At 35.5% G+C, this 12,662-nt stretch overlaps 1 protein-coding gene across 1 annotated transcript in view; it reads left to right on the top strand.

Annotated features, from left to right (window-relative positions):
• Window positions 1-374: 374 nt before the first annotated feature.
• The window catches only part of Ibsp (integrin binding sialoprotein), a 97,348-nt gene continuing 85,060 nt past the window's right edge, over window positions 375-12,662 (top strand). The window contains exon 1 of the mRNA XM_027939859.2: window positions 375-443. Coding sequence (XP_027795660.2) covers window positions 389-443 — 55 coding nt within the window. The 5' untranslated portion in view covers window positions 375-388. The remainder of the gene's footprint in view (window positions 444-12,662) is intronic.

A 12,662-nucleotide genomic window follows, 5' to 3' on the forward strand; every position in this document is an offset into this window, starting at 1 on the left:
TTTATGTTGTAACAATAGGATGCCATGCCCTCAGAATAAGAATTCAGGAACTTGAGATAACAATTCATCATTGTATTCTTCCAAAGCAAAAGGGGGAACAAGTCGGAAGCTGCCACAGAAGAGTTAAGCACCCTTTCTCTTGAGCAATGGGGTGTGAGACTGGTTTTTGCTGCATGCAGAGGCAGGTTGATCTCATCTCTGCTTGGCAGAGGAGTGATGCTCTGGGATGGGTGTTACCCAATGGGAGTGGGCTGCCTTCTTGTTTCTTTGTAATACTACCCTTTTTGGATGGAATGTTGTGTCAAACGGCTCTCTTCTATAAAAACCAGGGTTCAGAGTGTGCTTGCTCTTTCTCACCAGCCTCCCATGTTTTTCCTTTGCCCCACTTATGGGAACTTACAACTTGAGGTGGAGGAGCTGTCCTGAAACACCCCAAGAAAGAGGTATTTTCTGTGTCTGTGTGATTTGTTTGTGCCAGTCCAATTCACCAATGACTCTGGTTCCATAGCCTGCATGGGACGTGGGCTATAGATTATGATAACCATCCTTCCTTCTATCCAGGCCCCCATCCCCTCTCTCTTTCTCAATCTCTTTCCTTTTTCTTTTTTTCTGAATCTTGGGATTGAACCCAGAGGCACTTAACTATTGAGCCACATCCCTAACACTTTTTTACTTTTTATTTTGAGACAGTTTTGCTAAGTCACTTAGGGCCTTGCTAAATTGCTGAGGTTGGCCTCCAACTTGCAATCTTCTTGCTTCAGCCCTTTGAGTTGCTGGGATTATGGATGTGTGCCGTGGTGCCAAGGCCCCTTTCTCTTTTCCTCCCATCTCATAGTCTATTCTTACAGCAGCCAGAGTGAACCTTTAAAACAGGGATCAGATCCTGTCAGTCTCCTTCTTAAAACCCTCCAGAGGCCTCAACATTTCACTTAAAGTGAAATCCATGTGCTTCCAAAAGCTGGTAGGTTTTTGGAAGCACGTGGATTGTGTGACCTCATCTGTTGCTTCCTCTGTGTTCACATAACTATAGCCATACTGGCCTCCTGGATATTTCTCCATCATGCCAGACATGTTTGGGGCCTTTCCCTGGGCCTCTTCCTCCACTTGAAATCCCTTCCCTGGATGTACTCATGGCTGCTTCCTCAGTCTCCCTCAAGTGTATGATTGAAGGTCCCCTTGTCCCCAGGTCTTCTTAGACCATCTTCCCCTGTTTCTTTTTCTAGCTGTTCCTACTTTCTTATCCTATTTTTTCATAACACATTTGTTATTTCATTATGATTATGGAATACATTTATTTCTTATTCTCTAGAGTGTAAGTTTCAAGAAGAAAGGGATTTTTCTTCTGTGTTCTTCACAGTTTTATTCCTAACTCCTGTAAGAGTGCCTCAGGGTAGGTCAGGTGTTCATTAAATGTATTTTTAATGTGGCTTATTAAACATGATCAGGAAAAATTAATTTTCAAGGGCAATTGCCCATTTCACTTAAAGGTTTACTGCTTATCATTTAAAGCTGCAGATCTCTCCTTCTTCTATAATATTTCCTCCTCTTCTGCTCCCTGGGAATTGGGTCCTTTCCTGCTGGTCCAGTCCTTGCTGGTTTATTTTATAGGTTCTTATTCCTCTTAAATACAGTGGCATCATGATGTACTTCTTAATTTTATACAGTTTCCTTATCAATCTTATCCACATAACTTTATGATTCAACTATCATTTTATCTCCTTAGCCCCGCTGTCTCTCTGTTGTTGTACAAGACACTTTTTCTGACATTTTATCCTCAATAGGCCCAGTCTGAACTCATTAATTCAGATTTGCTCTTCCTCATTTTCTCTTATGCTGTGAATAGTGTCATCATTCATAGTTGCCCAAACTGGAAGTCTTTCCTCTATTACATTTTTTCTTTACTATTTCCTATGAAATATAATTACTCTCATGATCACTTCAGTCTGATGTTCTAAATACACACCAGGACACTATTGCAATGATGTTCCAGCCATGCAGTGGGGACACCTTCTTTTTCCTCTTCCTCAAATCTGCTACCAGACAGAGCTTCCTAAAAGCCAAATCAAAAGGTGGTGTTTAACATCTTTGAATGGCTCAATTAGCCTGTCAAGTTCCTGTCTTCCTGTCCCTCTTCTTTCCTTAACTGTCCTTGTGTATTCCTATTGCTGAATTACCTGCTGTTGCCTGAATATGCCATGTTTTTTTCAACTGTGTCTCCCCACAGGCTGTCCTCTGTGCTTGAAGCATTGTTTCCTTAATGCTTTTCCATGAACATTCTCCACCTTTTCCTCCAATATCAAATTTTGATCCATCTTTTAGAATTCACCTTAGTCATCTCTTCTATGAAAATTTTCATGAATTTCCTTTTCAAGAAAGTTAAGCACTCTTTTAGTTGACTAGTACAGCATCATAGACAATATTGGAACTGCTTTTTATATATATGTCTCTCCATCTAGCTTTTAGGATAAAAATTATATCTTCTTCATTGTTGTATTCTCAGGGCCCAACACAGTGCTTGGCTTCTAATAGCTGATCAGCTGGTGTTAGGATAAAGAAAGAAGAGAGAAAACATCACATACTTTGGAAACCTATGGTGTCAGTTTAGCCTCTGTTCAAAAAGAACATACATTGGAAATAAATGGAAAAGATATTTGTAACACTTATCTCATTATAAGGATTCTTATGTTAAATCCTAGCTCTTCCTTGGAAACCTTTGTTCTATCTCTTATGATTAGTCAGTTGGTTAGCTAAGTGTCTTGATTGAGCTTCTTCACTTTCATGGATATTATTAAACCTGCATTTCAGCATTTGATTATCCATCAAAGGATATGGTTTTTCTCTAGTAACTTCAAATGTTACTCTCCAAATCATTATATTAGATTATAGAAGCATGAACTTGAATTCTGTGCTGATTCATACCAGTCGATGTGTGTGTCATTATTTTTTTTCTAGGTGTTCTAATTTTACCATCATGCCAAACAAAACTACACATGTCCTGAACTCTGACTGTACCATTTAACCTCCAAAGAATACTTTTACCAAGTGCATTTGGGGGAAATTACAGGGGATAGTTGCATGGCATGGTACTCACTATTGTATTTATTGTGGGGGAATGCTGTGAAGGACCTAATCATACAGGCCCCTTATGGAGATCCTTTGAGAAATTGTTCTCAGTTTTCATTATCAGAAAATGCTTTCATCCAGAGCAACTGGTTTATTTTAAACTAATCCTTTCCATGAATCCTACGTGAATAATGTTTCTCTCTTTTTTCACTTACCAGAAGGTTTAAACACAAGCTGTGACCCAAATTTAATAAGTGCATAATAATCTATGACTTAGATATTTTATGTATTCAAGTGTTCCCTTGGCTTTATTTTATTTTTCTACCCTTATTTCCCCTTCTCTCAGATTGGCTCATCTATTTAATTTCTCCCCATTTGTGTTTTTGTAAGCTGCTTCAAATCCCTTTATAGTTACAAGACAGAACTAAATTAAATTAAATAAAAATACAATTATCTTAATGTGTATTCATAATTCTGTTAAGGGAAAAATAATTCTCTACATATTTCAAGGTGAGTATACAGTCTGTCAGCAGCCTGAAATTTTAAAGCACATGAAGTGGATGTTAATTTACTTGAAATGTCCAGGACCCACATCTTCATAATTAATGGTTATTCCCAGAGTTCTATATTTTATCTCCTAGAAGGATGATGGATGACCTAATAAAACATGTAAAGAACAGCCATATTCTTCACAAGCTCTCTCCCAAGCCATGCTGTATTAGCCAGATTGCCAAGACCATTATGAATGCATTGGCAGTGATTCCCACTCTCCTGTGAGGACAATGTGAATTTCAACTCTAGACATCCCTTTATAGTGTGGTGGAAATTCCCCCATTACTTTGTGAGATGCACTATAAGAACTTGTTCTTCAGTTATCACATTGCTGTGATTTTAAAAGGTAATCCTAAGTGTCATAGTTTGGATGTTTCCAGGCTTTAGATTTGTAGACAAATGCACTTATGCATGTAGTATAATGTAGGTGTTTTATATGTATTTATATTTTTTAAAATTTTATCATCTCAGTAACTCAGTAAGACAGTATTATTTTCTTTATTGAAGATTAGACAATTGAAGTTCGAATGGGAAAAGGAATTCTTGTCTGACCTTAAATATTAACTGACCTTAAATATTAACTCTCAGTTCATTTAACTCTAGATACTATTTGCCTTCTATAACAGCAGATTATTTCTCTTGCTTTTTTCATGTTCCTTCTCTTTTGGGCATAATTCTGGATAATGGTAATATTTGTGTAAGAGTGTGTAGGTGTGTGGGTATGAGTGTATGCATATGCACATGTACCAATGTGGACAACAATCCAGAATCTACTCTATATTTTTGATAGTGATTCAGTCAAGGCCTTAGATGGTAATAGAGAGCTCATTCACTCAAAGAGGTTTAATTTAAAAGAATGAAGTATTGAGAGTGTCTCCACAGGTAAGAACTGGGCTAGGAATCTCACAAGGATAGTGAGGCATCCTAAGTGTAGCACGGTGGGACACCACTATCACTCTGAGGTCTGAAGGCATCAGGGGAGGGAATTTCTTTACCAGAGGCCAGTGAAATGCTAGTATATTCCTTTTGTAATTTACTTGTTCTTTTTGGACTGGTCTCATAAACCACTTTCATGTAATAATAGAATACAAGTCCAACTTTATGATTTATGGAACAGATAACATCCAATACATGACAAGATTAAGCTACATAGTTACTTGGTGTGTCAGGATTAGGCATTCAGCTTTACCTATACTAGTAGCAAATCAGAACCTTCTGTCCAGGGATGCTAGTGCTGCCTTAACAAATCAATGTCTCATGGAAAAAGCATCCTCAGAAGAGCCCTTCAAAAGGGCTAATGAGGCTTGAGGCAGAGCATATTTGCACAATAGGTTCATTCCAATATTCTCCCATTCTTAAGTCTCTGACTCCATCTTCTACAGTATGCCAGAGAAGTTGCTAGCATCTTAGCCATATTGGCTATAGGCTACTGCTGAATCAAGGTTTCATTTAACAATCCAGCATTCTAATTAGAATAAGATTTAGTCCATGCTTGTATAAAGATACCAAAATAGATTCTACTGTCATGTATGACTAAAAAGAAGCAATAAAAAAAGAAAGAAAAAAACCCAACCCAGCAATTTTTTGACACCAACGGCAAGAGCTTGAAATTACACGTCAAATTACCAATTCCAGGAATGTGCACCCATATTGATGAATTTGGTTCATTTAAACAGTATATTTCATTCTTCTTGCTCTAACACCCTTGGGATCCACTTCCATGCAAGGCCTCTAGCATTGTCACTATAAATTAATAGGACCCTATCATTGCTTCTGTGTTCATAGCATCCCTTCCTGGGGGAGCAGACCTTCTCTATCTGGACTATGCTGGAATCTATTATGGATTTGGAAGGAAGAGGGAATGGTAGTGTAGATCCCAAGAGAATTAGCACCTTGTTCTGAAGGAATATATAAAGTCTTTGAAATTTTTGTATGCAGGAGAAATCATAAATGGTAGTGAGGCACTAGGTTTGTGCAAGAAGAGGAAGTGTCGATAAAAGAGAATAGTGATAATACCAAGCTTAGAAAGAGGTTGAGCTATGGAAAACAGGCTGCCTGTCAGGGTCTGCCAAAACTACAACAGCCAAGGGGGAAATGGGGTCATGAATGCCCTGCATTTTGCTCTCTCCTTCCACCTATGATCTCCTGATATGCTGCTTCCTTTGACTTAAAACTAGATGTAAGTGAACAAGGATGATGGAGAGAATTTCCTTACAGGACAGTATGGATGCCTCAAGTATTTTCTTAAGGCAATAGCTTCCATTGTATATGTTTTATATCTCTAACATGTTAGTGTGGCATTTATATATTTAATACATCCTCAAATTAATAAATTTGCTTATATTTTCAACAAAGTCTATTAAATTTTGGGTTAAAATTCAACAATATTTATAGATACATACAACCTAGAATGATGGCACGGAAAGGAGAGGTAGGAGGAGGGAAATACCTATTCTAAAGTGCTAGGAAAAATATTTTTCAAAATGATCTTTGATCAAATTAAGATTCTGAATTACATGGTCTGACTACAATTTTTAGTTTAACATCCTATAAGAGAAAAATCTCAGGAGAATGTTTGTATATAAAAATTGCTTAAAGATAATGTTTTGATAAAAAGCATAAATGAATATGAAACAATTAGAGAGGTTTTCCATGGTGCTTAAAATGGTCAGGGGTTTAAGGCAGTTAAGAAATATGTGTTGGTGAGGAGCATATTTGAATTTGGTGCATGTTCAGAGGCTCAAGTTCTTCGGCGTTAGTAATATTCCTCATTACAAAATAGTACATTTTGACATTAATATAGACATTCCATTCTAGTTTTCCTAGGATTGATGTTTTCACATGGTTAATTTTTCTTTCTGTCCTTTAACTTCAAAACTATCTGGGTCTTTATATTTGAAGAGTATAAACTTTCTCTCGAAAGTAGAATATGGTTGGGTCTTACCTCTCTGTCTTTTGATTGGTTTTAATACCTTTATATTTAACATAATTATTGATATGGTGAGGTTTAAGTCTACCTTCTTACTATTTGTTTTCTAATTAGTCCATCTTTTTTTTCAATCTTGCCTTGTTTTTATTTAAACAAGTGTTTCTTATATTATACTTTCCTTCCTCTTTTGACTTACCATGGTTCTATTTCTTTGGTGATTTTATTTATTTTATTTCTTTGGTGATTTCTATAGGGATTAGATTCTTAACCTGTCATAGTACACTATTTTATATGTAATATAAAAACTATACATATAATATAAAATGATACATCCATTTATCCTCTCCTCTCCTTTGTGCCATTTGTCAATATATTTTACTTATACACATTGGAAATTCTGCAGCACATTTTGTTAGTCATGCTTTGAGTAGTGAACTGCTTTTTAAGGAAATTAAGAGAGCAGAACAATTCACAATGCTTTTTTTAATTCATATAAATTGTTTCACCCAGTAAAATTTCCCTTCCACCTGAATAAATTTATTCAACATTTTCTGTAATGACAGGTCATCACTTTTGTAATACAGAAATTATTTGCCTCAATTTTGAAGAAACATTTTCTTGATTTAGAAAGCCAATTTAATAGCTTACATCTTAGTATTTAAAAACTGCCATTTCACTCGTTTCTGGCTTGTATTGTTTCGGATGAGAATCCAGTAGTTATTCTGTTGTTAATTTTCTTTATGCAATATGTCTTTGTGTTCTGAATGTTTTGTTGTTTTTATTTTTAATTTGCTTTAAAACAATTATAAAGATATGCTTAGATGTGGTTTCCTTTGGGCTTGTGCTCTTTGTGGTTCATTTCTTCATCATCGCTACAATCAGAGATCAGGATTTTCAAAATAAGCTTTTAAGTGTTCACATCTTGCTGAGGAAATGAATGAATGTCCCCAGAGACTTAAGTTTATTTTGTGTTGGACAATATTCTCCGTGGGTTGTCATTTTTCATTCTATTTGGGGACTTTTTGTACTATTATGTCTTTCAATATTTTTCCACTACCAAAGCTCTTTTTTTCCTCTGGAGCTTTTATCCCACATGTCTTAGAAATATTTTTAATATTCCACAGTTCACCAATATCTGTTCAGTTTTTTTATTAATTATTTGTCAGTTTCTTTTTCTTTCTGTGCTTCAGTTTGCATAGTTTCTATTTACTTTTTTCAAAATCTTTTCTTGCACAATATCCATACTGCTATTAAACCCAGATTAGCAATTTTTAAAATTTCAGATGTTATAGTTTTTAATTCTACAATTTTCATTTGCACCCCTCTCTCTTTTAGTTTTGATTATTTGTTAAGATTCCCCATCTGTACACTACTTCCTCATCTTTGTTTCTAAATTTCTGAGTATATATCTGCCTGAAGTCTTTGTCTACTAATTTCACCATGAGTGTTATTTGTTTCTATAGCTTTTCCTTCGTATCCAATTGATATATATCAAATATATATATTTGATTCCTTATATCCATAATATTTTTTAAAAAATTTTATGCTTGACAATAAAAACCTATATTGTTGAGATTATGGAATTATTTGTCTTCCTATAAAGAGTGTTGGCTTTTATTCTTGAAGAGAATTAATTTGTTGTTAGCTTGCTTGATTCTATTGAGGCTTGATGTCTAGCTTTAAGGGTAAGTCTAGAATATTCCTTATACCCAGGCTAGAATAGTACTACTCCTAAATAATTACTTTTCTGGAACCTCAATTTTGGCTTGTTCTCATTCTGTTGTATCCAAGCACTATGTATTCTCTGATCTTTCTATTTAGGTCACATTTCCAAAAAAGGTGCTCATTACTAATCCTCTCTGAATTTTACATATGCATGCACAAGTATTCAAAGACTCCAAAGGACACCTATGTAGATTGTATGGGTTCCTTTTCTGTCTAGTTTCTTTATTTCTGGTAACCTGCAATATAAATTCCAGATGCTGCAGGAGTCCCAAATGTTGCTATTTCTTATGTCTAGAAAGACAGCTGTTCTCTGTTTAGGTTCCCTGGCCATAATTTTGAAAATTACTCTAAGAAAGTAAAGTACGGTAATATGGTATTCTCTTGTGTTTCATGCCTCTCGAGGATCATGGTTCTGAGCTGTGTGTTGACCAAGTTTTTTTTTTTTTCATATATTTTGTCCAGTGTCATAGTTGTTAAGAGTGGAAAAATCAGTCTAACACCTAGTTCTTCCATCATAGCCAGAACCAGAAGTCAGGATTTTCAGAACTTATATAATTTCTCAATTAGTAAATGATTGAATGTCCTTCAAGACATTACTTTTTTGGTGACTGAACAATGTCTTCCACTCAAAAAAAATATATCTTGATTGAGTAGCTTCTTGTGCCAGGCTTTATACTCAATACTTTATAGAGATTTTCCCATTTAATATTGTAAGCAAATCAATGAAGTATAGATATTTCTATTAATTCCATTTTGGAAATGAAAAAAAAAAAGAAACTTAAAATATAATCAAGCTTGCTCAAGAACCTATATCTAAAAGTCGACCAAATCTCCATCATGTTGGCTTAGGAACCAAATTATTTAACAAGAGTCCTAAAGCACAAGAAGTAAATCAAGACTCAGTAAATTGGGATGGTATCATACTGAAAAGCTTATCAGCAAAGGAAACAATAATGTGAAGAGAGAACCTACAGAATGGGAGGAAATCTTTGCCACCTGCACTTGAGATAGAGTATTCATCTCCAGGATATACAAAGAATTCAAAAACTGAACACCAAAAAAACCAAATAACCCTATCAATAAATGGGCAAAGGAATTGAACAGCCACTTCACAGAAGAAGTACCATCAGTCAACAAATATATGAAACAATGTTCAATATTTCTAGAAATTAGAGAAATACAAATTAAAACTACAATGAGATTTCATCTTACTTCAGTCAGAATGGCAATTATCAAGAATACAAGCAACAATAATGTTGGCAAGGATGTGAGGAAAAAGATACACACATACATTGCTGGTGGGACTGCAAATTGGCACAACCAATATGGAAAGTAGTTTGGAGATTCCTCAGAAAACTTGTAATGGAACCACCATTTGACCCAGTTATCCCATTCCTTGGCATAAGACTTAAAATCAGCATACTATAATGACAAGGCCACATCAATGTTTATAGCAGCTCCATTCACAATAGCTAACTGTGGAACCAACCTAGATGCCCTTCAATAGATGAATGGATAAAGAAAATGTGGTACATATACACAACAGAATATTACTCAGCCATAGAGAAGAATGAAATTATGGCATTTACCAGTAAATGGATGGAATTGGAGACTATCATGCTAAGTGAAATAAGCCAATCTCCTAAAAACAAAGGCTGAATATTCTTATATGTGGATGCTAACACACAATAAGAGGTGGAGGGACGAATAGAAGTTCATTGGCTTAGACAAATGGGAATGAAGGGAAGGGAGAGGAGATGGGAATAAGAAAGACATTAGAGTGAATTAGACATAACTTTCCTTTGTTCATATATGAATACATAAACAGTGTAACTCCATATCATATCCAACCACAAGAATGAGAAGTTCTACTCTATGTACGTATAATATGCCAAAATACACTCTACTGTCGTGTCATATATAACTAAAAAGAACAAATAAAAAATTTAAAAAATGTATATCTGATAAATGATAGAACTAAAATTGAATTTAGATAAGAAATTCCAGAGTCAACTCTTAAAAATTATTCTAGTTTGATTATTTTATTTCTGAAAAAACTGCTTATATAATTAAAGTTGTTTTTCCAATGAAAATGATTTGTATACTTTACTTAATGGAAAATACAGCAATATGCATAAACCTGCTGGATATGATGGTTTCAAATTTGCTCTGTTTTCCCTCCTGTTTTGTCTGCAGCCCAGTTATGCTAGGAAATAGGTATAAATTGCTGAGACATAAAAGAAAAATACTTAAAGCTGGCATAGGAGGAATAGGCTTTTTTGAGAAATGCTCACAGGGAAGGTCCAGTGGTGATAGGTTAAGAGATAGCACCATTATCTCTCATGGCATTTTGTCCAGAGGCAGTGACTGGACAAATGACAAGCATTCTTTCTAAAGTTCTCTGAGTTCTACCAATTGCCACTGAGGGAGTGGCTTTAAATGTTAGGCTGCAGAGGCAGTGATGACATCGGCATTAGCTTGCTAAGTTTGCTTAGTTCTTGTTTGATCAGTAGTCCAAGAATCAATTGTCCTGGTTTGTGTGCAAAAAGCAGCTTTCTATGGATCACATTAACTTGCCCCAATTTCCAGCATTCATGAAAGAAATTCAGTGTTATTCAAGATAATATGCACCTGGACATCCTGGCTCAGTGTTGCTCTCATTTTCTCCCTAACTTGACTAGGTTATTGAGAACAGAAAAGGGGGCTCTCAGGGATATGGTATTCTACTGTTCCCCTTTATTTTACAAAAGATACGGCTACACATGCTCAAGGATGAGAACACTGCATCTGATGTTTTAAAGAAAAAATAAATTGATTTCTTTAAACTGGAAAAGGAAGAAAGGTGATCATTGCAGGTTATTCCATAGGAAAAAAGAGAGTTATACAACACTGTGTATCTTTAAATTAACAGAGCTTATATTTAGAGCAGTTTTAGATTCATAGCAAAAATTGAATATAAAAACAATTTCCACATACCCCTCCCCACAAAATGCATAGCCTCCCCCACCAATATTACAGCACCAGGGTCACTGAGCCAACATCTGCACATCATTACTAACCAAAGTCCAATGTTTATATTAGGGCTCACTCTTCGTGTTGTACAGCCTGTGGGTTTTGACAAATGTGTAATGACATGTATCTGCCATTATAATATTATAATTGTAAAAACTAAACTAGTAGGTAAGTGCCTAAGCACATAGAAGAAAAATTTTTACCTTACATTGAGAGCATTATTCGATTGAAATTATATAACCAGTGGAAATGACAGCAATTTTTGATGGAGGCTATCAGAAAACTGAAGAATTTTGATGGGAATACATTAAATATAGAATGGGTTGTCAGTGACAGAAGCTGTTATTAATATAGCGTGCTCTGGCTTCCAGCAACTGTTTTCATTAGTGAAAAAGAGGAAACTAGCAGAAAATAGGCTTTCTTCCCTGCTGAGCCCTGTGTTCCTCATTTTGACATGTTACTTTGTGTATTCGCTATTATTTTCCTTCCCAATAAACATGACTGACATTAGCCTCAGTCACCCTTGTTAAAATATTAGAAATACATTTTTTCTCCCCACTTTTCACCTTCAACATAATTGATTGCCAAGACCTGAAGACATGGTCTTCAATTCAGCTATCTTTCCCCCTCATCTATTCCTGCCTTAATTCAGGCTAGGAACTGTTATTATGGCTCTAAAAGACAATTTTCCCTACCATCAATCTCTTCCCATTCCAGTTTCTTTTCCAGAACAGTGTTAGTGAAAAACTGCTTATCTGACCAGGACATAAAAACTGTTCCAGAAGACAAAGGCTTATTTCTGTTCTTTATCAATTCTCTTCCTGTATAGGAATTCCCCTCTGTCAAGTTGCTAGAGGTCTGAAATCCTTGTGTCTTGTGGATAAATCAACCCTTGGATTGTCTCATGTGCATCATATGAGAGGGCTTATTACCTTGTCCTAACTCTATAATTTGTGGAAAAGGGGAGAACTAAAGAGAAGAGAGCACCATTTGCTTTTAAAGGCACGAGTCACAAGCAACACATTGTACTCTATTAATTCCAGAGCTTAATCTGTAGTGGGGGCTGGGAAATAAATATTTGATTCTGCATGACGGTGGTCCTAGCTAACACTCAGGTAAAAGAAAAAAGTATTAATGAAAAAAAAAAAAAGAACAGAAGAGATAGAAAAACAAACAGTATCTCATTATAACACTCTTGCCATGGATGGGTACAAAACCTTAGACTATAAACTAATGTGCACATGGCCATTTATTTATTCATTTATCTCAGTCTGGGAGAAAAATTAATTTTAGACTGGGAAAGCAATCCCCTTTTTTTTTCTCTCTTTCTTTCATTCTTTTGTGTGTGTGTGTGTGTGTGCGCACGCTCACGCCAGGAATT

This window comes from Marmota flaviventris, chromosome 7 (assembly GCF_047511675.1).
Source record: "Marmota flaviventris isolate mMarFla1 chromosome 7, mMarFla1.hap1, whole genome shotgun sequence".
Lineage (NCBI taxonomy): Eukaryota > Metazoa > Chordata > Mammalia > Rodentia > Sciuridae > Marmota > Marmota flaviventris.